The sequence below is a fragment of the Phocoena phocoena genome, chromosome 3 (genome assembly GCF_963924675.1).
Source record: "Phocoena phocoena chromosome 3, mPhoPho1.1, whole genome shotgun sequence".
Lineage (NCBI taxonomy): Eukaryota > Metazoa > Chordata > Mammalia > Artiodactyla > Phocoenidae > Phocoena > Phocoena phocoena.
Genome location: NC_089221.1, coordinates 9,715,325 through 9,743,013, shown reverse-complemented (window position 1 = coordinate 9,743,013; position 27,689 = coordinate 9,715,325). Strand labels below are relative to the sequence as shown.

Sequence of the window (27,689 nt, the reverse complement as noted above, 5' to 3'; positions counted from 1 at the left end):
TTGAATTACTTTGTTTCAAATGCATACTTTTAAATATTCATTTAAAGGTTTTTTCATGCAAATCGTTGCTGGTGGGTTTTTGAGTTCCAAATTATTCTATAACTCTGCATAAATACTTGGGTTGCATAAGATCCTTGGCCCTATTTAGAATTTAGCAAACTATGGCCCAGGAAAGGTGTGGGGACTGATTCTAACCTTTGTGAGAGATCAGGAATCTTGGAGATTTTGGCCTCCATACCTAAATCTGTATGCTTGGTACCGTTCCAGGCATCGTAAAGTCTGGAGCCACCTGGTTTGCTCACTGAAAGCACAAAGTCAAGACTGAAAAATAGCGTTTGCGTTTTCAGGATTGTGATTTTGGAGATTTGTCACTGATAGCTAGGAAGTGTGAATACAGAGTAGACAGTGACTTACACTGTTGGGTGCATTCATTCCTTTAATTATTTATTAAGCATCTCTTAGGTACTGGCACTGATTTAGACCCTAGGGATACAGAATTCATCAATATCAACCAAAATCCCTGGCCTCATTTCAGCTGGAGAAGACAGAAAAGTCACAGGAATTCTTAGCAGAGTGGCCAGGGAAAGCTCCACTTAGAAGGTAACTTTTGAGTCAATTATGAAGGCAGTGAGCGTGCTGGCCATATTAATATCCAGCGGAATGGTGTTCTGACCAGAAGGAACAGCAGTTTCAAAGGCTGGTAAATGGAGGCATGTCTGATGTGATTGCAGAAGAGCAAGAAGACCAGTGAGGGTGCATCAGAGAAAAGGGGGCAAAGAAATGACACAAGGTCAGCAAAGTGACTAGCAACGTGGGGCTGGAAGGCCTCATATCATCAGTCTTGAAGATTTCAGGATGCTGGCTGTGCCCCTCCCCGGGAGCTGTTGTGCATCTGTGCAGAGGAGTGACACAATGTGGCTTAGTCTGTAACAGAATACACTGTAGGGGATCAAGGGCAAGAGCAAGAATACATGTTGGGAGGTAATTACAGTAAAATGTAAGCAAGAGACAGTGATGGCTTGGGCCGGCATGGTAGCATTGGAGGTTATGAAAAGTGGTGTAATCCTGGATATGTATATATGGTAGAGCTGACTGGATTGTCTCATGGACTAGGTGATGACAGTAAGAGAAAGAGGACTCAAGGATGCCACCGACTCAACAACCAGTAGAATGGAGTCACCATTGACTGAGATGGGGCAGGTTACAGAGGGATCTGGTTGGTTTGGGGGCAGTGCTGGTGTATATTAAGATCATGGATTTGGACGTGTGATATCTGTCTATCAAAAGGTACATGTGAAGTAGACTGTTGGATACACAGGTTGGAGCTCAGGGGAGAAGCCCAGGCTGGAGATAAAAATTAGGGAGTCATCAGCAAGTAGATGGTATTTGAAACCATGAGTCTTAGAAGATACTACATAGGAAGTAAGTTTAGAGAGAAGAGGTCCAAGGACTGAGCCCAGATGCCTCCCACCAATGTAGAGGTCTAGGAGCTGAGCGGGAACCCAGACAAAAGAAAGATAAGCCAGAAGTATAGGTCAGTGTCATTTCTTAGAAGCCAAGAGAATAGCATGTCTCATGTAGTTTCTAACAAAAACTTAATGAGGTAGGTGTGATTCTTACCCCCATTCAGCAGATTTGAAAACTGAGGCTTATTATCAATGATAAGTCTCTTGCCCAAAGTTATCGATACTTTGGCTGGAAATGACAGGGATGCGATTTGAACCTAGATCACTTTGAATCCAGCATCTCTATACTCTTCAATACACATGATACATGGATAGAGGTAGTGTATTTTGTGTTATTGAAGAAAAACACCAAAGATGTAGAAATACAGTATAAGTTTTCAACTTATTTAGATGACCAGTGATTTTCAAGAAGCAAAAATATCTCAAAAATGTGTCAACATCCTGTTGAATATGACTAGCAGCACCAATTTTTGTTCAATTTCATAAAGCAGATTACATAATCCTTTCATTTTCCAGTTTAGAGCAAAATTAATCCTGTTAAAAATAGAAATCTGAGTTGTAAATATGTATTAAAGTTAAGTCAAACATCAGAAGCTTATTTTTAAGTAAAAATGAAATGGATTAAATGAAGATTCTTAGCCAGCGATTGTAATCAAAACTGACCTAATATGGAGAGGAATTTGGTCCAGGCGTGTCTGTCTTGTAACCCTGCCAAAGGGACATCAAACGTACTGTTTAGAGGGGATCACACACTATAAATCCCACATTCCACATATTTGGAGATCTGATTCATTCCCTGATTTGTTAATACTTTCAGGTGCACCTGTTATAAGAAAGAAAAAGAAAAAAAAAAAAGCCTAATCCTAGATAAAAAGCTTTGCAATCTGCACTGTCAGATTCTCAGAGGAAACCTGAAGTCTCCTCAGGTAATGAGCGAGTTTGTTTATCCCACAGCCCTTGGGATGTGGTTGGAATGCAATGTGATACCTGGCAGCTTCGGCCCCTTTAAATTGCATTTCCTGAAGGTGATCTCTCCCTGCCTGTGGACAAATGCTTGAACAACTCTTGTGAACCTTCTGGCTCACCCTCAAGTGAAAAAAGAAAGAAAAAAATCCCAGTTTAGATTTACTAATTAGAATGTGATCAGCCTGTGATATTAGTCAACACTTTCATCTTCTTTCCAAGGTGGTTACAGCTGGCTGTCTAGAACTTCCAGGGGTTCTTTGGAACTGGACCTCACTGGGGACCCTTCCCCAACTGCAGAAGCTCCAGTGCTTTCCCCGCTGGCCATGCCCCTCAGCCCCTTCCCCCTCCTGAGAAGCTCATGCTCTCAGAGCCCCAGCCCTGCCCAGGCATCTCCTTCTGGCTCAGAAAGTAAAATAGATCTCTCTCTTGCACTGTGCACTGAGCCATCCTGCACCCCAATGCACTTGGGGAGTATGGGCCGATTCCCACTCTTTGACTGTCTCCAGCTTCCACCAATAAAGTAGTCAGCCAGCCATTTACCCTCTACAGCTCTGGGATCCCATTTCACAGCAGGGAACCCACATCTGAGTGGAAGCCCGCTCTCTCCAGGCTTTCTCTCCAGAGACAGCAGGTACTAAAATCTCTTCAGCAAACCTCCTCTGTACTTGCTGACCCCTGTCTAACAGCCTCCATGTGCCTGGGGGCCCGGGACTCCCAGACATTCCTTTTAAAGTCACTCCGTGCAGTATCTGATTGCTCTCCAATTGCTGTCCATCCAGGTCAGACAGCAGCAGGCAGTGTCGTTTTAATATCCCGTTTCTGTGAGTTAATAGCTGGATCTGGAACAAAGTGTTTGGGATGCTAGGGACCCCAATGGCTTTCCTGATGCCTTTCTTTTTTGTTTATTCACAGAAATTAATATCTTCCCTTCTCTCCCTACCACATGGCGACCTTGCTAGTTAAAATGGGGTAAACAGGTCTTTTTTGTTCTTTTGTAAGAGAGTGGCATCTTTATGTCGACTTCTGTGCTAGCCTTTCCAATGTTATTGATACTTACATGATTTTGATCATGCTTTAATTTAACGGGGAACATGTAAATTTTAAAAACGACAGTGTGTCTTGGACAACGGTTAAGCTAACATGACTCTCCGCTCATTTGCCTCCCCCAGTCTCAGACCCTCTGAAAAATAGAGTACAGAATTACAATGGAGAATGCAGTCACAAAAGAGACAAGAACACAGAGACCAGCGGGTGGGTGTCACCAACAAGCAAGCCATTGAAAATGTTCTAGAAAGCAGAGTAGATAGGAATGATAAGCAGTGAAAATGTAGAAGTTTCTCCAAGAATCTCTGCTACGTCAGCCTGGCGGAGGTGGCTGTCTCACGTGAATGTTTGGCCAGATTCAACCTACAGAGTTCAGCTGGGGGGCTGAAGAGAAGTGAGGCTCAAGGTGGAGGGATTCATTGAAAGCCAGAGCTTGAGACAGTGGCTCCCTCCTCCCATTGCATCCCCTCCCTCCTACCAAGATGGCGACCCTGTGGCCAGGGTTTACTCCAGGGGGAAGACCAGGTGTGCTCTCTTAAAAAAACTGAACAAACTGCCTGAGAAAGTGAGACTTCAGTTATGGCTGTTAGTGGCCTAGATAAAGTTCATTGCATACAGGCTTGTGGGGTGATGGGCTGGCAGGGGGCTGAGAGCTGCCACCCACATTCTCATTCTGCAGGAAGGCTGCCAGCCCATATGCCCAACCTCCTCATCATAAATTCTAATACAGGGACGCACAGTGGAAAACATTTCTATTGAGGTCGTAGCAGAAGACGCTGCCTCTGGGTTTCTCCTTCTCAGATGTGAGAAATTAGCAAGGATTACTGAGGAATTTGGGTGAATTAGTGACATTGAAAAAAAAAAAAACAGAAAAATGAACTGCCTCTCAGAAGAAACAGATATGATTTACAGAAAACGGGGAGATTAAAAGAAACAAGATAAAACTTTAGATTCAATACTGAGAAAGATTTAAGAAGATCTTGTATTTATTAAGTAAGAACTGTGTTGATATGTGAAAGGATCAAAGAACAAGAAAATCTCTTTAGGCTGTAAAAAATATAACTACCCACATTAAAAACTTGATAGAATGAGTGGGAAATAGTCAAGGAAATCACTGGGAAAGGAGAACATAAAGGGAAAGAGACAGAAAATGAGAATAACGCAGCAAGAGCCATAAAGGACAAATCTGGGAGATCTGACATATTACTAACAGCCCCAGAAAGAAAATGGAGAGAAGCAAATTATCGATGAAGTAATGCAGAACAATTCCTCAGCGCTGGGGGACCTGTGTCTTCATAGGAAATACCCTACACTTGGAATAGAAAATATTTCGTCTTCTACATCATGAAATTTCACAGCACCGACATAAAATAGACCCTGAAACCTAGGGAGAGGAATAAAACAGATGCCACCTGACTTTCAGTAGTGATATGGTAGGAAAAGAACACTCAGGTGATGCTCTCAAAGTTCTGAGGGAAAGTAAGTTTCAACCTAAAATCTGTACACGGCCAAATTATCCGTCATCTATAAAAAGAGTATCAGATATTTTCAGACTTGCAAGTACTCATGAAATCTCTCTCTTAGGCACCCTTTCCTAGAAAGTTACCACAATTGGAGGATGTATTCTAGCTAAATAAGGGCATAAAACAAGAGGAAAACATGGTACCCAGGGAAGCAATGTATGCTGACCGGAAGGGCGATGAAAAGAAATCCCTGGGAGGTAGAAAGGTGAGACTCAACACATGAATGTTGACAGTCAGGAATGGAATGTTGGGGAAGTTCCAAAGGAGTCTGAGGCATCTTAATATTGGTGACAGAGCAAGTAGAAGCATGAGTAAGAGTAAAGAATTTACTTGCAGTTGTAGAAGAAATCATTGCATTATGTCGAGTTACACAAATACAGGATGCAGTGATTAACAGCATGGATTGAGGGGCTAGACAGACATGGGTGCATATCTTGGTTCCATTACCAGCTCCGTGACCTTGGGTAGTTGAGTTTGGTTCAACAAGTCTTTACTGAGCACCTGTTTTGTGCCAGCCGCTCTTCTAGGTGCTGGACACACACCTGTGAACAACAGAGGCCAAAGCCCCTGTCCTCTTAGAGGTAATGGTCTGATGCTGATAGGATATTAGGTGGTGAGAAAAGCCAGGTGGAGAAAGACTAAGAGAATTAGAGATGTTCTCGGGCAGGGTGGCCAAGCCCTCCACGATAAGGTGTCCACTGAGCAAACACCTAAAGCCGGAAGCCATGGCGAATGGACCTGGGGAAGGATGTACCAGGCAGAGGGAATAGCCAGTGCAGGAGTCCTGAGGTGAAATCATGCTTCGCCTGTTTGGGGAACAAGATGGGGCTTCTCTGAGATTGTTTGCGTATCCTATTGTGGGGATAACAATACTGCAGCAATTATGCAGAGTCATTACAAAGATCCTATGAGATTGAGAGCATGCCTATCAGTTGTTTATTAGCATGTCTGCATGTTCAAAGGGCCCAATAAATAACTATTGTTACTATGGAGAATCAGGATATCAGCCCGGCTCTACTGGACATTCACATATACATACAATGAAAGTCATGACTCCGGGGGTCTCCCTTGACTGGAAGGGGGTAGGAGTGACATCAGTTCAGAAGTATCTTCTGATACCAAGAGCTGTGAGAGAGGACCAAAGGCTGGGGGCATCCGTGGAGGGAGAGGCACATCCAGGTAGGAGGATCAGGAAAGGGCTCTTGAAGAAGGCAGCATTTGAGGGGGGAGTTTAACGAAGTGCAACCGGACAGGTTCAGTCAAGTAGCAGAACGAGGTATAGCTAGGGAGGGACGGGCTACATATCGGTTATGGGCAAGTGTCCAGTGGTGCCCTGAGTCCATGCAGGTTTAAGGTAGAGCTTAGGGCAGGCACCGGGGATGTACGTGAGGTCGAAGCCACACGTGGTCTGAGGTCTGCTCTCCTGAGCTTGGCTCCAAGGAGGTCTGACCACACTCAGGAAGCACGCGGGAGCTAGGGGTGGTTTTTCTGAATAGAGATTTTTATCCGACTTTTTTTTTAATCAGGGTCCATGAGATTTTTTTGAAATAATAATTTCACCAGAACACCTTGTAAGCTTCTTTTCACTTGGGATTAGGACCCCAGGAGTATGGTAATGACTATTTGAGATGATGGACATGGAGGCAAGGTGAGGGTGTGAGGGGTTTGAAGAGGAACAGATTAAAATAAGGACCTGATGCTGCGAGGTGAGGCCAAAAATGGATGGATGGATAGATGGATGGATGGATGGGTGGGTGGATGGGTGGTTGGGTGGATGGGTGGATGGGTGGATGGATGGATGGATGGATAGATAGATAGATAGATAGATAGATAGATAGGTAAAAATAAGGACCTACTGTAGAGCACAGGGAACTCTTCTTAATACTGTGTAATGACCTATATGGGAAAAGAATCTAAAAAAGAATGGATATATGTTTATGTATAACTGATTCACTTTGCTGTACACCTGAAACTAACACAACATTGTAAATCAACTCTACTCCAATAAAAATTTAAAGAAAAAAAAAAAAAAAGGGACAAGTTCTCCAGCCCCAGAAATGAGCCAACTCTCAGGACAATCCCCTTTTTCCCTCATTGAGAAACAGGCCAGGTAGTGTTCAGCCAGGTGTTTCTTTGGTCCTGAAGTCTAGAAACCCGTCTTATTTCCTCAGTGCTTCAGATCACATGGACGGCTGGTAGAAATAGGAGTCTGCTGGAAAAATGCTTTTAGATATAATGTCGAATCAGAGAAGGAAGTGATAAGATGGGAAGAGAGACACGGGTCACCTGGACTGTGGCTTCCTAGGGGGTCCCCAGCACCCAACAATGAGAAAACCTAGCTTGTATCTGACGCCATGGTGTGAGTTTCTTCGACTCGTCAGACTCCGTGCTTCTGAACTTAGGGCCAATGGGACATCGATGGTAAAATAATGCCTTGGTTCCTCAGCAGTGCTTACACAATTTAGGTCACTGGTGTGGGTTAATTTGGGCAAACAGGTGTCTGTGGTAGCCACTCACTTTAAGTATCAATGATCCTAGTTAGCCAATATCTCTGCATTAATAAGTGTGAGGCTTCTTTTAAACATTTTTTCTTTTTATCTAAGCAAGAGGGATTATGGAGAGACCAATAGTTTTAGTAGCTGTGAAAATAACCTTTGATAATTAATAACTCAAAATCTCTCAAAATGGAGTTCATTTGCAACCAAGCCTGCATCAGAATCCCTCCCACCACAATATTTAACCAATGTGCATTTTATAATTTTTTAAAATTTATTTTATTGAAATATAGTTGACTTACAATGTTGTGTCAATTGCATTTTGTAATGTTAAAAAATTTGTCATATATTTAGTCCATGTTATACATAATATATATGTTACATATAATACATATTTTTGTTTATTATCTATATTCTAAATGTATGACAAAAATCACTATGCACACACCCATGTGTATGTATATATACATACACATATATGTGTGTGTGTGTATATATGTGGGGGGGGTAGTTTTATATATGGATAAGGCTTTTCATTTGCCATGGGATAACTAAAGTAAAATACCTACAATCTCTAAAGGCTAATCTCAAGCAGATCTATTGATCAATATATGTATTTTTTTGTGCTGTGTATTACGAAAGCACTGACTTCGCTACAAAGAGGAAAGTATCCTGAATTTTCTGTAATCAGAAGAGGCAGAGCATTTAAATAAGTGGGTTTATGGGCTCCTTGAGGGCAGCTGAGCCTTCTGCATATTTCAGAATGCCTCACCACGCCTCATCTAGTAGATATTCAACAAATGTCTTCAACTAGCTATTATAAAGCTAGCTGGTTGGTGAAAGTGTTACATCCCATTGATAATTGGAAATCATCCTTAGTACAAAGCGAAGCATGAACACAAAGAGATACCAGGTTCTCCCCAAAGTGAGTGAAATATGAAAAAATTACCAACAGCTAACAGAAAAACTTGGCTCAATGGGTATTAAAAATCTGAAGGGTAAAATGCCTGTCTTCTCACCTCTGAGTTTCCCAGTGCTTTGGAAAGTGGCTTCCTATGTCTCTAGGTATCACAGTATTAACAGACACCCAGACAGCGGTCCGTGGAATGTCATAGGCTCACCTGGAGAGCTAGCAGCTCCCTGTGTGTAACTCCAGAGACGAAAGGGATCATAAAACAGACTGCTTATTCTGTGGCGTCTGTATATGCTAAGGACCTGCCCAGGAACCTGCAGGTAGAGACTTGGCAGCAAAGGAACCAAAGAAAACCACTAATGGTCCTGACCCAGAGGACTTGAGCAGCGCTTCGAATTTCTATTTGCTTGTAAATATCTTCACACATACTTGATAGCATTGATTTTTCCTGTCTGGGTTCCTGGATGGTGCCTGGGCCCACGGGTGCCATGCTATTAAAGAGGGGGAGCCCGTCCTGATCTGGACTGATACCTGCCTGCATTCCTTGGTGTTTCTGGCTTCAACCCTAGCTCTCCTTGAATGGACTGGCAACATATGAAAGGGGTCAAAACTTCCCCAGGAGATAAGCGCACACATACGCGCGTGCGCGCACACACATGTATTCATTTAGGTCATAAGCTCAGCTGGTTAGAATCAGATCATGCCACAGTCCCTTCTGTGGCTGAGTCAGTAGCTGATTGTGGTTGACACTGCCACAAACAGACCCTTCACCTTGACAGTCTTCTAGCATATGTAGTATTTGTTCTGCACTGGAAGAATCAATACAAATTTCTGTACTAGGAAAGCACCGGTAACATCACTACTGTACCATAGCAATGGGTGGTTAGTAGTAACTTCTTTGGATAACGTAACTGACCAAAAAAAATGGGTGGGAGAATTAATAGGTCTCATCAATCGTGCATTTATCAGGGAGTTAATGTTTTAATATAACTTGTATTCAAATAGTAATTACTCATGTGTAATTCAGTGACTAACTGGATTCTAAAACACACACATACACATATTAAAGCTTTTACCGGAAAAGAATCAAGGAAGAATTTTAGTCCTCGGAACTGTTTATTACACAGCAGAATTCCTCCCCTCTCAAACCCTTTTTTTGTATGCCAAGTATTTTGTTGAGTAAAGTGATAAAACTCTAATAAAAGTGTTGATATACAGAAATTATAAAATGTAAATATAGAGAATGACTAATCTATGAAACAGCTTATTTGCCATTTTTCCCCCCAAAATTATGTTGAGAGTTAATGGTGTCTTTTGCTTCTGCAATTATCACTAACGCCATTCCGTGGGTATTGGTGAAACATAGAAAGCAGTAGAAAAATGATACAGGGAGAATACATTTGAAGTTTGCGTTTTATCAGATAAATATCAAATTTTTGAAAAGGAATGTATACATCTATCTATGGTATATCTAGTACAATATGAGTAAAAGTCCTCTGTTTAAGATGCTGAGATGCAGAACATCTCAGTTCAGATATTTTTCAAGATATTTAAAGCAATTTATGAAGAAAATTGCATACCTTAGCTTACTTTTGCCTGATACAACCCTTCTCTTTATCCGTACATTGAGAATTTCCTCTGTGCCCTTTGATGGGCAGAAACCACATGCACAAAAATGAACACTGAGCTCTAGTCCCCACAGCAGTTAGCTCTTTGGAAAGCAGAATGAAGATTTCCCATCCCTCCCAGCCGAAGTCTGTCTTTGCATCTCGATATAACAAAAAAGATGGGTCAGAAACACCTTGTCCTGGATTCTTTTCTTGCAAAGATTCTTAATTGTCCCTAGCGATTGGGTCTGGGAGCCAGACTCCAGATGTACTGTTGGAACGTTGCACTGATGGGGTATTGAGAAGCATCTGTGGAGAGAGAAAATGACACTCGTTGAGTTTTATCCACCTTGTTGATGAAGAAGAGTATCTGTGTGGATATGAGACTATCTCCAGGGCTCCAGAAGGATGCCAAAGTTGAAAACGTCTAGCAGCCAAGGTATACATCCATAGCTAAATCAGTAAGTCCTGGCTTCTCAAAGGGTGGTCTGTGGACCAGCAACACCAAGATTGCCCAAGACCTTGTTAAAAATGCAGGACCTCAGGCCCCCCAAACCTGTTGAGTCAGAACCTGAATGTTAATCAGGGGACTCATATGCCCGTGACATTTTGAGAAATACTGAAACACACAGCTAGTCCACTCAGAGCTACTCTCTACCTACCCTGAGATAAGAAACCAAAAACAGACGGGCGCCAAACCACCACTGTCTGTCTTGTGTGTTTCACTAGTACTAGTACCATCTTAGACAAGTAGGTTTGCACAGGCTCTTTACTTGGAGCTATGTGTGAGTTGACACAGAACATCATCCAGTTCAGTGTGGGCAGGGAGCCACATGACCCTGGACTGAAAATAAAAATGGAAATGGTCCATCCTAAGAATGCAAAGATGTCAGACTCCACATTACTCATGCTTCATTACCACTGTCTCATCACTTTGTGCATTCCTGCCTGTCACAAAAGGAATTGAACAAAAGAAGCCTATTTTTCTAACAGCTTGGGAAGAAATGCTTGTGGTTAGAGAGGAAAGACAAGGAGATAAGATCACAGGGGCATACTTACTGCTGCGTCCTGACCAGGGATTTTGGCCTTTAAATTATTCTCACTGTAAAATATTTGAGCCCCAATAGATGACAGTATTCATTTGGTAAAAGGTGAGGTAAAGTGTCGTAATTACAATAAGTTGTATTGGAAACTTTATCAAGAAAATTACAGAAGCAAATGCTTCTGCGTTTATTCACTGTCAGAGACCGTGTGAGCGTTCAAGTTCTTCGTGATAGCAGCAAAGCTGTATTACGTTGGCAAAATATAGGAAAAAGCTAGGATTTATGAAAAAGATGGAACAGGAGGACATTTTTTGCTTTCCAAAACAGACTTATCATAGAATCATTTTATATCATCAGATGGCATGTTTGTTACATTGAAGTTATTAAGCTTCAGTACAATTTTACCACTGAATACAAATGAATAATCTCCCTTCCAAACAAATATGGCTCGTAGCCTATAGTATAGGAAATGTGTCCATATATTTTAACATTTATAACAATATGAGATAAGATGTCAAACTAATTCAATGAATGATGATCATTTGCAAATGAAATTTAGTGCATGGACTTGACTCAAGATACACAGGAAATATTTGAGGGTCCTTTAAATACTGAAATTAATATGTGAATTGGCATAGGAGTAGGAAGTAGATTTTGGAATTTTGATTTGTGTCAAAAAGCAAAAAGCAAGAATACATCAAGTAAGTATCATGGCGAGCATTTCTTACATCTAAGGTGTAATATTTGCATCTCTTGGCAATTTACTTAGAACCCATTTATGATATTAAAAAGTTACCAAAATTATGTGACCTTTTGTATTTCTGAAAGTGCTTTTGCTGAGGTCATTTTTCTCCCAGGAGTTTAATGATAACAAATATCAAGCCAGACTTTTTAAGAAGTTCAAAGTCCACAAAATACCTAGTTCAAAGCCATAAACTCTCACAGAGGGAAGGCGTTCTGCCTACACAGGCCATGCTGCTTGGCCACGTCGCCTAGTGATGCCAACATATCTGCAGGGAACATACCCTGAAATCAGAGCATTCAGCAAGGAAGAGGTGCAGTGGGGATTTGCGAGGGGAAATCTGCTTTTATTCCAGGCTCTATGTGTCTCTATAAAAGTCCTATTTTGCCCTTCAAAGATGTGGTTTCACTAATAAATAGCAATGCATGAGCTGATTGCACACAGAATTTTTTTTAAAAAACCCTGAATTCTTAGATTTTACTTTGGACTTTACTTCATAGCGCAAGAAGGTTATAGCTCTTCTTCTGAAGACAGCTCTTTATCTCAGAAATGAAAGTACTCAGCTCTGCCACCTGGTCACAAACTCATCGAGTCAGCTTGCTCTGGTCCACTGACCGGTATGTCATTTAGGTTCTTCCATTTCTTTGCAAATGAGTATGTGAAACTGGCTCCCAAATTTGAAGAGAACAGGTCAATGGCAGCGTGTCCTTAAGAACCTAATATTGATATTTCCAAATGAAAACCTGCAAACATTGTTTCTTTGCAAAAGCAAGTGAATTCACATTGAATTAGAGAGCCAGAAATTGTATAGTATAGAAATAAGAGAATGTGAATGGGTCCCAGTGAAAAACAGAATGAATTTGTTTCGTTCTGTTCAGTAAAGTAATTGGCATAATGTGGTAGTAAATGATATTATTTGAAGAAAGCAAGAAATGGTAAATTGAGGGTTGTAACACATTAGATACTGATTTTTTTCGGATATGCCTGTCTCCTCTCTCTTTGATTTATCTGGGACAGGGAGGCTGTCAGGGTGATTCCTGTAGTAGAGTGATGAGGCATATGGGGTGCCCATTAAATGCACCTCGCCGCTCCACGCTTAGATGGACTGAGTTGGAATCTTTTGGGGGTTGTGTTCGGGAATCAGTGCTTCAAAGTCTCGCAGATGATTCTGCAAGTAAGAAATGAAGATTTGAGAACTAATCATATTCTAAGGAATGAAAATTCAAATGCAAATATATGTATGTATGTATGTGTGTGTATATATATGTATGTATGTGTGTATACATACACACACACACACACACACACACACACATATATATATATATATATATATGTATTTGAGCTGAATCTTTGGTCATGCAGTTCTCATGAGTTCCTTATGTGTGATCTCCTGTTGAATATTTCAAATCCTTTTGCTGAAAATGTGGTTACTGTGATTGTGAAATTGTGAGTTAAAAAATATCTGTTCAGTTTTTATAATCAGTTGTGGTATGAACTTATAAAGAGTTCATATACTAACTGGCATTTCTTTTAAAAGACAATATGGTGGTCACTTCTGTAAGTATTCTGAATTGACTCTCCAACAGAGGGCCTTTGCTCTCACTTCTGGTCCCCTCTATCTGAGAAACACATGGATCTCCCTCCAGCATGGCTCCCTTAAGTAGTCTGCTGCTGAAATGTCAGATCCTCATAAAGAACTTTATTGACCACCACATGAAAACAGTATACCCTCCGACACTGTCTACCCTCCCCACCCTCCTTTATTTTCCTTCAGTACCTTTATCTCTAAATGTGATGACTGATTTATTTTCAAGGCCAGGGACCTTGTGAGGCTTAAGCATCGTGGTGTCCAAAACTCCTAGAAGTTGCTCACTCAGAAAATATGTGTTAAATGAGTGAACGTATCAATCAATATGGATTAACTGGCACGGGTGAACGCTCTAGGTAAAATCTAGCAAGTAGAAATTTATTTGCAAATCAGTCTAGAAGTGTTTCCTATTGCTGGTCAAATGGAACAGAGCCTGTTGGATTCTCTCTCTGTGGGGTGGAGGCGTGAGACGAGCAATGCAGTGAGGATACTTTGCCCTTTCAGCTTTGTAATTATTTTCCATGTCAAGAACTCCCTGCAGGTCCATCGCTGGCTTCCTTCTGGATCAGCAGATGTTTGCTATCTTCGCTCAGCAAGTTTAATTTATGCCATATCCCTTTCTAAAAAGGATTTCACCTTCTCTTGGTTTTTTCAATATTTCTTTCCCTTTGAACTTCATTCATTCCTTCATTCTTTACAATTATCCATTAAAAAGCAACATTAATTTTTTAAGAAAAAATAAAACCTTAAAATTTACATTTTCCAATAATATTTCACAAAATTATCAGCTTTTTTCCATTTATAATATTTCACAATTAAATCTCTTAAATTGTTTTTGATATTTTGATAGTTTAACTTACAGTGTTTGATTGTGTTTTAGAATCAAAAGATGTATTTTCATGAGATAACAATTTCTTGATTCTAAGATCGAGTGACGTGAGAATACCTATGTTTACGCTGCTTTATCAATTGCAGAGCCCTTCACACAGATTTCTCTGACCTTGATCCTCCCACAATGCCATGTCATACAAACACAAACTATTATTTGTATTTTTACACTAGAGGTAACCAGGGCTCAGAGAGGTTCAATGACTTGCCTTGATTTGCCCAGCTGGTTAAACACAGATCTGGAGCCCAAATCATGTCTCCCTATTTCAGTTTGTTTGGGAAAAAAATGACACAAGAAAAGAGCAGTAGAATTACTACTTTAGATGCTATTTGAGTTTACTTCAAACTGTTGGACATTATACGTCTGTGCTCCTAAGGCCCCCTTTTGTGTGCAGAATTGGAGGGGCAGCCATGCTTTCAAGCTTCTGTTCCCCGAAAACTGGGTTCACTTCTTGGTGGGTGTTGAGCCAATAGCCACAACCAAGCCAAAGAGCAGGGAGAGGAAAGATTTATTACTTGCAGCGAATAAGGAGAACACAGGGGATCTTTGCCAAAGCAGAGTCTCCCCAAACAGCAAAATTGGGGACGTTTTAAGCTAAGGGTTCATGCATATTCATGAGGGGGCTTGAGCAGAGGAGAATTCAGCATAGAATTGGGGCACAGGTTGACAGAGGCCAAGCTTTAGCTGATTGAAGTCAGGAAGGTCAGCATCATCCTTCCATCCTCTACCGGGAGTGAGGGTTTTAGTTTCTGCAGAACTCAAAGGTATATTGTTATGTATATCCCTTAAGGAACCAGGACCCTGCCCCAAGGCTGCACTGTTGTTTCTTGAATGCTCCTCCCTTGTTTCTGCATCCCCTCCCTTAAGATCACTAATTACTGAGATCTGTTCAACGGCAAGCACTGTAGCCAGGCGTAGATCACAAAATGGCTTAGACCAAAATGGGTTCTCTTCTGTCAAGAAAGCCATTCTTGGTTCTCTTTCTCCAGGGACTCCCTAACCTACCTGCTTACACTTCTGTGTAGGAGTTGCTCTTGTAAGTGGTGGTGCTGGAGTGAAGGTACCTACAGAGCTCCAGGGGATGTCCCAGGTCTAGGCCCCTCTACTCCCCAGGGTCCAGTCTGCCCTCTGAGCCCCTGGAGCCCATATCTCCATCTGTTACCCAATGCAAGTTCCTGTGCCCGACGCACAGTGAGACAAACCCAAACGTCAATGATTGGATCAGAGAAAGGTTTATTGCAGGGCCAAGGCCAAGCAAGGAGAATGGGTGGCTTGTGCTCAAGATACCCCGAACTCCCTGAAGGGTTTCAGCAAAGCATTTTTAAAAGCCAGGTGAGGGAGGGGGTCACAGGGTATGTGATTGTGCACAGTTCTCTGATTGGTTGATGGTGAGGTAACAGGACAGTTAACATTATCAATCCTTAGGCATCTGTAGGTCTCGGGGCTCACGGTCATCCAGTAGTTAATTTCTTCTATTTGGTGGTGGTTTTAGCATCTGTAAAACAACTCAGGAAGCGTACATCAGATACTGTTATCAAGGTACTTCAGAGAGGAGCTACAGCAGAGGACATGGGGGGAGGGGTCTGTCCCAGGAAGACCCCATAGGGTCCTGCTTGGTTACACATCTCTGCCACAGAACTGAACCTTTCCTCTCACCTCCCATTACCAGCACCACAGCTGAGTGGCCAGGAGTGACCTGTTCTGAGCCATCTGAACATCCTTCCAAGTCAGCCCTAGCTGCAGTGGGCCAGTGACTGAGGTCCTAGGACACATGGTAGCTCTTGTGCAGCAAATGTCTCAAGCCTGTTCCTACATCAATTTGCAGGTTCTTCCCAGTCCTCCAGGGCTCCTGGACCTGCAGGAGGGCCTGGCCTGCACAGAGCACCCATGTGGTTGTTACACTACCCTTCAGCCCTCCTGGATCACAACCTCTCTTAGCCTGTAAGCTGAGCATTCATGCTTCAGATGTGAGTCTTAAAACCCATTGATTTCAGAAACATACTATATATATGAACACTGCCAGGGCCTGGGCTCTCTAGACCCAAACTTTGTCTTCTGAAGAGGAGAAGTAGGACGAGTAAAAGCATATGATAGCATTGAAAGGTTAACATTGGATGCTGTAAGCGTTGTGGCAGAAATTGGTCATAAATTCTGGACACAGGTATTATACTTACATGACTTGGGTCTGCAATGGCGGGGGACCAGTTGATGCGGTTGGGCTGGTCCATGGGTTCTGCTTTCCCTTTTCTCTTGGACCCATCCATGTTTCCATTGCCCTTTGTCACACTGCTGTTCTGAGCCCTCAGCTTGGTCCAGGTGAGGCTCTCAGAATTGTTCTCCACCAACATAATTGACCTGGACATCTGTGACATTTTAATGAAGTCAGAGTTTCTCCAGCAATTTTTCTTGTTAACATTGTTCCAGTTTCTGGCAAAGATGCAGATGTTTACTAGTGGTGTTTTGAGTCCAGTGTTAACGCTGAGAACTCACTGTCAAATAGAACTAGATGGTAAAAGAAAATTACTACTAAAGAAAAGTGTATTTTCTTTTTTTTTTTCTTGTTTTTAAATTGGGGTATAGTTGCTTTACAACGTTGTGTTAGTGTCTGCTGTGTAGCAAAGTGAATCAGCCACATGGATACATATACCCCCTCTTCCTTGGATTTCCTTCCCATTTAGGTCACCACAGGCACTGAGTAGAGTTCCCTGTGTTATACAGTCAGTTCTCATTAGTTATCTGTTTTATACATAGTAATGGATATATGTCAATCCCAGTCTCCCAATTCATCCCACCCCCAACTTCCCCCCTTGGTGACCATATGTTTGTTCTCTACGTCTGTGTCTCTACTTCTGCTTTGCAAATAAGTTCATCTATACCATTTTTTTAGATTCTACATATATGTGTTAATATACGATATTTGCTTTTCTCTTTCTGACTTACTTCATTCTGTATGACAGTATCTAGGTCCATCCACGTCTCTTCAAAGGGCACAATTTCATTCCTTTTTATGGCTGAGTTATATTCTATTGTATATATACACCACATCTTCTTTATCCATTCCTCTGTTGATGGACATTTAGGTTGCTTCCATGTCCTGGCTATTGTAAATAGTGCTGCAATGAACACTAGGGTGCGTGTATCAAGAAAAGTGTATTTTCATTGAATCAGCAAATGTATACACCATCTCATGAAATTTTGGAGCCTATTTGGAGAAGAGGTTGTATGAGATTATTTTTTTCTTGAAATTGCCCAAAATAAAACAGGCCTTGTTAGTAGGGGCCTGATATGTTCTTTCTTGCAAGAGTGGTAGAGGGCATGAATTCCAGAAGTTGCACTTTTAGCCTTTAATTCCTTGCCCCTCTTTTTTCTCCTAGTTCTGTCTCTCTTCCCATTAACTGTGCCCACCCAGCCACGAGCAACTAAAACCTGACCACAGTGGATAAAAGAAGTGCAAACAATGCTTGGTTTAAAATGCCTTAGCTCTATGCATAATGCATAAACATGCAAAGGTATTTTGTACAAGTGTCTCCACAGGGAAATACTGTGAACTTACAGTTCTGTCAAAAGCATGCTAATAAAAAAGTGTAGTATACTCTTCAAATATTTAATAATTGTACTATTGCATTTTTCTGAATACCAGCACATAGAAATTCTGATATCCACAGAGGTAGGCTTTATCTTAAGATTCTTGCTCCTTGGCCATTAATTTCTGATTTATGATACTAATAAAAATTTCCTAATGCCCAGTAAATGCTTATAAGAAGAGGATTTTCACACATACCCTCAGCTCATGTCGCCACTTAAAAGATCAGCAGGTCCTTTTACTGTTCATTGTTGGATATTTTTAGCTGCTTAGAACCAAGGAATGGTGATAAAGTTACATCTCTAAATCTACCAGGGATGGATAACTTTTATTTAACTATATGACATTTGGATGTAATGACTGTTTCCTTGTTTTTTACACTTGTAAGTCCTTGGCAATATTATCAAAACCTTCAGAGGTAGAAAGAACTGACAGCAGGAACTCAAGGCGTATCGTACTTAAATAGATTCCTGGAAGATATAAGCATGTGATAATATTCAGTGTGATGTTGGCATTTGATAAATCAGATGCAATGAACCTAATTATGTAAAACAGTTATTTTGAATCTATCACTCATCTGAACGCTCTCTAAATCAGAACTTATTTAATTACTAGCAAAGGGAAAGGTAAGGAACTTGCCCACTTGATTCCCTTCCCTTCCTCAAAGCATTCAGTGTTTGTTATCCAGACCGAATTCATAGAAGTCTTAGCACTGCCCCCACTCCTTCAGAATTGCTCTATTCTGTTGATTTAAATATAAAGCAGCCTGTGTAAAATAAACCAGTAAAACATTTATCTGTTGGCAATTTCAAAACTTTTGCATGGCTTTGTCCTCAAATATACTAGACAAGAATATCAAAATCTTTGGGGTTAGATCATTCTGAGGAAGCAGCCCAATCACTGAGCACTGAAGATGTTGGCTTTAAGGTGGCCACCGGTGAAGGCCGGAAAGCAACAGGACAGAGGGAGAAGTGTCCACAAACACTACCAAAATCAAGGAATTGCAACTCCCTCTAACTTTAAGCTGGAATGGAGGGCTCCCAGTTGGGACGATTCAAAGGCAGTTGACAGTTAAATCCCAGCGTGCCATGCGGGTTATTAGCGTTGGAGAGTTAGCTGAAGGGTCTTTGCTAAAATCATCTGTAGCCTTGTTTGGGTTTTGTGTGTGTCCTGTACTCACCATTGTTAGATAACCGTCTCTCCTTGATGCCCCTTCACTGTCCCTAGATGTCCTCCACTCCATCTGTCCCCATGGAGATGATTCTCCTGGCATGTCTACTCCTGTGACTCTGGCTTTCCCTCGGACGAAATATTCGCTCTCAGTCAACATCTTCTTTTTCGTGTGTCAACTCAAGCTCTTAACCCTCATGAGAGTGTTTCCTCTTGCGCAGAGATTCCCTGTCCCACAGCACTGCTTCAAAGCCACACCTCTTCCTATACAGTGCAAGAAAGAAAAGAAAAAAAAAAAAGACACAAATAAGGATTTACGACCACTACAGGCAAATGCTATGTAGCCTCGATTTATAAATTAAACCAGTTTGTGGCAACCATTTGAACTGTTTCAGAGGAAGGTAGACTAAACGCAGATCCTTCCATTTGGAGGGTAAGAGTAAAGGAAAACGTAACTTGAAAACCTTTTTCTTTAAAATCTGCTTCTCTCAGGGAGTTAGACTACTGTAAGTCCGAACATTTTGGTTCATTCATTGTCCAGGGAAAAACTGCTGATGAGAGAACAAATTCTCGTCCATTTTTCAGGAACAACATCAAGATGGCTTGCCACCACGGCTTATGCATTTGCTCATCGTTTTAAATAAGAATGCCTGTCGTAAAATTTCAGGTGCAAGGACTAAGGGATAATAAGTTTTTTAGGTTTGACTTCAGTCTGACTGATCTCTTTAATGAGGAAACCTGTTACATTCGTTAGGCTGGGAAAGATGCTGTTTCACTGGCCCTGTTCAATGGGCATTTATCTCAGAATCATTATCATCCTTATACAGAGATCAGGTTTGGGCGCAAAGCAAGGCAGCTGGGTGATGCAGATAAGCTGATCAGCTTAACCTCTTCCTGCCGTTCATCTGATTTTCTGCAGAGTTCAACATTCCTGCCCCCCCAGATTCAAATATGTCTTGGTTAAAACAAGTTCTGTTTGAATGTCAGTTGGGTCTTACTGTCTCCTTGTCCATTCCTTTCAGCTGGGTCCCGGGCCTCATACAGCAGCCAGCACGGCCACCTGGGCCCGGAGCTGCGAGCCCTGCAGTCCCCAGAGCACCACATAGACCCCATCTATGAAGACCGCGTCTATCAGAAGCCCCCCATGAGGAGTCTCAGCCAGAGCCAGGGGGACCCTCTGCCGCCAGCACACACGGGCACGTACCGCACGAGCACAGGTGTGTATTCAGGACCCCGGTGGGGGACCTGTCCACAGAGGGCGGGCCTGTCCACAGAGGGTGGGCCTGTCCACAGAGGGCGGGCCTGTCCACAGAGGGTGGGCCTGTCCACAGAGGGCGGGCCTGTCCACAGAGGGGTGGGCCTGTCCACAAAGGGGCGGGCCTGTCCACAGAGGGTGGGCCTGTCCACAGTGGAGTGGCCTGTCCACAGGCTTGTCCACAGACGGGGGCCTGTCCACAGACGGGGGTCTGTCCACAGAGGGGTGGCTTGTCCACAGAGTGGGGCCTGTCCACAGAGGTGGCTTGTCCACTTAGGGGGGCCTGTCCACAGAGGGGTGGGCCTGCTTGGAAGCTTAAAGAACACTCCCTTGTGAAAGGGGTGTGTGTGTGTGTGTGTGTGTGTGTGTGTGTGTGTGCGCGTGCGTGTATGTCCTGTTTCCTCAGAAGCATTATGATATACCTGCTTCTCTCGTTAATGTTTGTGATGAGGATAGAAACCAAATATGACTCCACTTTAGCTCCCTGAGTAGATTGTAAATGAAATAAGTACAGGGGGGTTGTCAGCTCATTTTGTCACACAGGCAAATCGAAGGAAGCAGTACCAATTTTTTGTACATCACTATTAACGTATTTAATGAATATAACTACTTTAGGAAAGCACAGTCACTGTACAGGACATATAAAGGCATATGCCTCATGCTGTGTTTTTTTTTTTTTTCTTTTTTTTTTTTTTTTGCAGTATGCGGGCCTCTCACTGTTGCGGCCTCTCCCGTTGCGGAGCACAGGCTCCGGACGCGCAGGCTCAGTGGCCATGGCTCACAGGCCCAGCCGCTCTGCGGCATGTGGGATCTTCCCAGACCGGGGCACGAACCTGTGTCCCCTGCATCAGCAGGCAGACTCTCAACCACTGCGCCACCAGGGAAGCCCGCTGTGTTTTTTTTTAATGACACAGTCTACCTGTTTGGCAAGCTTGGTGGGAAGGAAGCATATTTACTAAAAAATGTAGCATATTTTGTAAAGCCAACTGAGAATTTATTTCATGCACACTATTAGGTTGAATCCTATGAAATTATTTCTGAAAAGTCAGTTATTGGCAATTGCATATGGTTCGTTCAACTGTATAGCTTTCCTGGATTAAATATATATTTTAACTTGACACAGCCTTAGGCCATGTGAAGAAGGACAAGTGTTTTCCAGAACATGAAGCCATTTGCAAAATAACTGGTCAAATGTCATGATTAAATGTGCTAGAGCATACTTATCTTAACTGTAAAATCAATATCATTAAGAAGATACTGAGAATTGCACTTCCTCTAAAGCCTCCCATGGCTAAGTTAGCTTAGAAAACATTATACTGCCGGTTTGCAGACAGTAGAGCTGTCTCCTTCATTTCTAATGATACACATTATCATCCCGGGCAGGGGCCGAGGTATGGGGATGCGGAAGCTCTGGTCCAGGCCTTGGCACCGGGCACTTCATCTTCAGACTGTTGTAACTTCCAGTTCCCAAGAAGTAGATCATAGCAATTTTGTTAAACTTCATTGTGATACTAACTTATATGTTTTGAAATCCAGGCAAGCTACGTTGCTTTTCTAGCTGATTATTGATATTTACATTTCAGTATTTCACTGCATCATAGGAAGAAAAGCACAAAATACTCCTTGATTTTACTCTTGACGTTATAAATGCCATCCAGTGTTAATAGTACATATCTTAGTTTAGGTAGAAAGAATACCCATTTATTCTTCTGTCAGAGTTTCTCTCACCTTCAGCCTGCTAAATCTACTCCAGTCTGAGGCTGGGCTATTTTAACATTTAGCTTGTTGCATATTATTAACTAGGGTAATTTTATTTCCACCCACTCCTTATAAAAGACAAAGATAACAATCTCGGTGACATTCAATATCTAACTTGAAGAAAAACTGACAACAAAAGGGATTATGTTGATTCTCTGTTCCATATTCATAGGCTTTTAGAATTAGCTCTCGTTGATAAACTTCTGGAGGTTTAATGAAAAATTAGCTACAATAGGAAAAAAAATATTTCATTCATCGATCTCAAATTAAGGAACAGGACTGATGTTCACACTTAACAACAACAACAAAAAACAATGACGACAACAAAAGTAGTGTTTTCTCTAAGCCAAGGGTTGGCAAACGATGGCTCACAGTCTAAATCCAGCTCGTCACCTGTGGTAGTAGTACTTGCGTGTTAAAAACGATTATCACATTTTTAAATGGTTTGCAGTCAAAAGATGGATAATATTTGGGGATATGTAAAAGTCATATGAAATCCAAATTGCCGAGTCCATAAACATTTATTGGAATACAGCCCCACCCTTTTGTTTCCAGATCATCTGTAGTTGCTGTCACCCTGCAGCAGCCCAGTTGAATAGTGACAGAGACCATATGGTTGGTTAAGCTGAGAATACTTACTTACTGGCACTTTACAGAAGTTTGCTGACCCCCATTCTAAGCCATCAGTGGAGAACCAGGCTGAATGAATAAATGAGTGTTTTTCTCCTATCTCTCCTGTGAGAGAAGGCAGGAGTGTCCTCTGAGTGCTTCAGAGGGGACAATCTGTTTGTCCAGCCCTTTCCCACTAATAGTAACCTCTGTCCTGGCCGAGATCTGTTGAGGTGTGCCATCCAGATGCCCAAGACACACTTCCTGCCCGCATCTTTGAACTTGAGGCACTTTTGAGGAAATATGCTGATTTCCACAACACTATGGAAATTTACAGAAGTCCATGAGTGGTCTCTTGGGGACAGGTGGGGAGAAGCCACCTCTCCAGCTCCTAAGCATAAAGCCACAAGCCCTCTCTCCCTCACCCCTGCTCAGGTTACTCCCTATTTCTATCCTGGATTCATTTCAAGTCCTTACCCTTTCCCAGCTAACCCTGCACCTCCAGGAACTGTCTCTATCAGAACCCACATGTTTGAGAAAATGCTTTTAATACGGGTATATATCTCTCACTTATAAATTGCATACATATTATACAATAGTATTAAATTATATCTAGTAAAGGCAAGATTAAACTTCAATAAAGAAACATTTTAAGATTGCTTTCCCAGGAATTCCCTGGCGGTCCAGTGGTTAGGACACCATGCTCTCACTGTCGGGGGCCCCGGTTCGATCCCTGATCGGGGAGCTAAGATCCCACAAGCCATGCGGTGCAACCAAAAAAATAAAGTAAAAAAAAAAAAGATTGCTTTTCTATAACCAGAGGGTTATTTTTCACATCCTCTGTGCTATACACACCCCACACTTCGTGCCACCACTGGTACAGACTTTTAAGAAGCGTCCAGAGTCAGAGCAAATACCCTAATTCCTTGGGAGAAGAGGACAGGTTCTTACGAGGCCTGTTAGACCTGAACTGTTCCGGGGTCACTGGCTTTTGGCTCAGATGGGTGGCCAAGGCAGCTCTTCAGCCTTACCTCTCTGCTGTGAAGTAAGGCCACTGGCCGGAGGTCCTTCAGTTCCATCTGTAGAGCATTTCCAGAGGATACTTCCAGGAGAGTGGGGCAGGGGAATTGAAGGCCACCTGCTGCACTTGAGGGAATCCCCACTTGGGAGTGAAGTCAAGTGTATTGGCCTTAACAATTTGGCAATTACTAGGTGGTGCCATAGCATCAAGCAGGTGAGACAGGATGACAAAGCATATAACATGTCTGCCACTTTCAGCCATGGTTCTCAATGCTTTGAACGTATTTACTAATCCTCAGAACCGCCCTATGAAAGAGATGCTATTTTGATGCTCACTTTACGAATCAGAATACTGAGGCACAGAGATGTTGAGTAATCTGCCCAAGGTCACACAGGTGGTATGGAGCCAGTCTTTAAAGCTTCACACCCAGGCAGTTTTGCCCTGGGACCTGGGCTCTTAACAGTCATCTTGGTTGACCCTGCATTTGTAAAAATCATCATTCAAAAACAAAATAAAGGGCTTCTCTGTTGGCACAGTGGTTGAGAGTCCGCCTGCCGATGCAGGGGACACGGGTTCGTGCCCCGGTCCGGGAGGATCCCACATGCCGCGGAGTGGCTGGGCCCGTGAGCCATGGCCGCTGAGCCTGCGCGTCCGGAGCCTGTGCTCCACAACGGGAGAGGCCACAGCAGTGAGAGGCCCGCGTACTGCAAAAATAAATAAATAACTATAAAAATAAATATATACCCATTTTCATCTAGAGAGCGTGAGGATTTCCTGTGTCCTGTGTTGAAAACAAAGCACGTGCTCGATGGGCTTCAGGTCCAAAGAAGCTTAAACCAACTTTGTCTTCACACATGCTCATTTTAGTTTCAGAGAAGGACCTAAAATAGGACAAAATAACTGGTAAAGGAAGGTAATATATTAAAGGCTAAATGAATATTCCAGACAAAAATGAAGACAGAGTATTAAGAAAAGCACCAAAAAAATAGAACATATTCAAAATTAAGCAAGCAGGATCATTACAAAAGAGAAAAGGACATCCCTCAACTGGTGACACTGGACTCAGAGGCTCAAAAGTAACTCCTTTGAAAGGTCAGCCATTCAAATTAGTTTCTTGGATGCCTGACTCACTTGCTTAGATTTGGCACAAATTCAACTAAACTGAAATAATTTTACTTACTAATATGTATTTTCCTCTCACAGGAAAGACTGGGAAAAAACACTCCCCTCCTCTTTATACAATTGCAAAATTAAAATGACCTTAACTGTAAAAAAAAAAAAAAAGCACAGAACAACATACTGTCGTTTCTTTCCTAGATAACATGTAACTCAAGATTGCACTATATACGATTCCTGCCGCTCTCCCAGGTCATCCTTTAGTTTCTCAGCAGGGAGTGGGGCTGTGGAATAGTACCCACTCTTGGTCGCTCAGTGCTTCAGCTCTGCTTCCACCTGCCTCAGGGTCCCGGGCATTATCTCCCGTGGCCACTCTTCTCTCCCATCCCTGTTCAGGCCCATGCTGACCCCATCCCTGGGCCTCCCTTTCCAAACACCACTAAGGCCATCCTGAGTTATAGATTGTGCTAGAGCTGAGAGATACACCGAGATGACTATACCGAGAAGAGCAGGAAACAGCTGTAGTCCTCGAAGATGAGACAGATTGAAGCTCCCTAAACTTCCCCTCCAAAGGCGATTTCTCAGTTAGCTTCTCCCCCTATACCCAACCTACCACCATCTTTTTTCCATCCCTCCGTCTTGGCCGCCATAGTTACCCTCTCACCCTTGTTACTTTATTATGAAGACTGACTTAGATCCCGATTCAGACAAGAAGCACAGTCTACCTTTGGGTGTTCAAAAAGGTCCTCGAGCCTTTCCCAAACCAAAAAGCTTCCTAACCATAATGTCAGAGCCTTACGTACATGCATTTGTATACATTTGTGTGCGTGTTAGAGAATCTGGGTTGACAAATCCCACTTCTCCCCTCTCCCACTCCAGGGTGGTGGATGGTAAAACATACAACAGGGTTCACAACTCAGACACAAGAAATCAATCGGATTTTATTCAGCTGGGCCAGCACTCTGTGGGCCATGGCTGTGTCAGGGAGCATGGTCTGAAGAGGGTCTTCTGCCTGCACCCCAGACCTAGCTCTGACCCTTCCTGCTTGGGTACCCCAGCCAGTGCTGGACAATGTCAACTGAAAAAAAAAAAAGGCACAACGTGAGAGGTGTGAGTTGTTTTATTTGGGGCAAAATGAGGACTATAGCCTGGGAGACAGCATCTCAGATAGCTCTGAGGAACTGGTCCAAAGAGGTAGGGGGGAAGGTCAGTATAGATGTGATTTTGGTGAAGGGGGAATACATGCAATCAAGCACATATTTTTTGCAGAAGGTTTCTGCTAGTCACCAGGAGCAGACGTCACCGTTAATGATTTTAGTGCTTTTCTAGATATGAGGAGATGCAGGAAGTGGGCTCATAAAATCTTCCCCTGAAAGTATCTAACTACCTGAAGACCTGTTCTGCCAGTTTTACCCAGAGCACAGAGGGCAGCATTCCTCATCTCCACCCCGAACTCCTTTCAGGGGGTGTTGAAGGTCAGCGGTCGCAGCAGCTTGTGATTTCATCCCTGTAGAGGCAGGTGGCAAGTACCAGCTTTTAGTTGGCAACAAGAACCACAGACCTTTTCCCCCACTCTGTCCCAGCAGAAGGGAGCAGGCTTGGAGGATGACCACCCCAGCCTCCCTGGGCCCAGCTGTGACTTTGTAGGGTGGCAGAGACAGTAGAGAAGCTGCCCCTAGGGGCACCAGGACAGGACTGAGACAGGAGCCAGCATGGTGGCCCCATATATCCAGCAGCATGAGAGAACATAAAAGGGTCACTTCCTGAATCCGTAGTGGTCGCCACTCAACAGGGCTCCCCAGAGGGGACCCTCTTATCAGATGCATCCGTGCTGTCTCCCTGCGCAAGGAGACAGGATGCTGTGGCTGCAGCAGAAGACCAGGCCACTGAGCAGTGAGTGGGGCAGTAGAGCTAATATCCCCACCTGCTCTTCCAGGACCATCCACCCAACGTCTGAGTCTTTACTTCTTGCACAATGAAAATTTAAAGAGGCACACTTTTAATCTGGGCGTCGGTTTAAATAGAATATACCTTTTGTCCGGGATAAGCCTTGTCCAAACAGAGCTTATATAATAAGGAACACGGCCAGACAAAGAACGTGTGACTCTCATGGATTTGCTCATGCTAAAGTCTATCAAGATGACACAGATTTTTATTTCAAGCTCAAACATATCAATGACTGTCAACTTAGGAGTCCTTTGATGAACGTAAATACTTGACTCTGACAACCCCCCAAACACATCTTTCTAAACTAGCAAAAATGGCCAACATCGGCTGGGTTGATAGTCACATGCATTTCCTTTCGAATAAATGTGATCCTGAGTGGAGAAAACAAGCTTTCTGTGATGAATGTGTCAGCTTCTAATAAAGAATGAATTAGCGTAGGTACGCTGCAAGGAAAAAACCTGCTAAATATCCTTAGGAGGTTGACAAATATTGCAACATAACAAGAAATAAGAATGGGATGAAAATATTTGCGCATATGGAGAAAGCATTTTTTAAAAAACTTAACTTTCTGCAGTAAGAGTCAATACTTCGTAAAGTTATAGAGGGATGACATAGAACCTTCACATTCATAAAATTTTATTGCTATTCTTCAATAAAATATAAATAACATTTTCAATGAAATTCATCTTTTGAGTCCACAAAAGATGTAATATTAACAGTTTATTACTTATTAAAGGCTGTTACTTCAAATTGTAAAAATGATTGCTTCCCACTGGAGTAAGTCAAATTAGATCCTCCGTAACCTCTTAGTTAAAATTTTTACCTCTTTTAAATCTAAAAAGTCAGGGGCGCATGATTACCCAACTGGAAATTTTTAATGAGCCCAGTGATAAATATCATCTTAAAACCAAGAAGAGCTTCCAGATGCTTACCTATATCAATTCACCTAAA

The 27,689-nt window shown here is 42.5% G+C and overlaps 1 protein-coding gene across 3 annotated transcripts in view; it reads left to right on the top strand.

Moving 5' to 3' along the window:
- CTNND2 (catenin delta 2) overlaps positions 1-27,689 on the top strand; it is a 434,854-nt gene that overhangs the window by 34,144 nt on the left and 373,021 nt on the right. For all 3 annotated transcript variants that reach the window (XM_065874257.1, XM_065874256.1, XM_065874255.1), the window contains one exon: positions 20,055-20,249. In XM_065874257.1, coding sequence (XP_065730329.1) covers positions 20,055-20,249 — 195 coding nt within the window. The remainder of the gene's footprint in view (positions 1-20,054; positions 20,250-27,689) is intronic.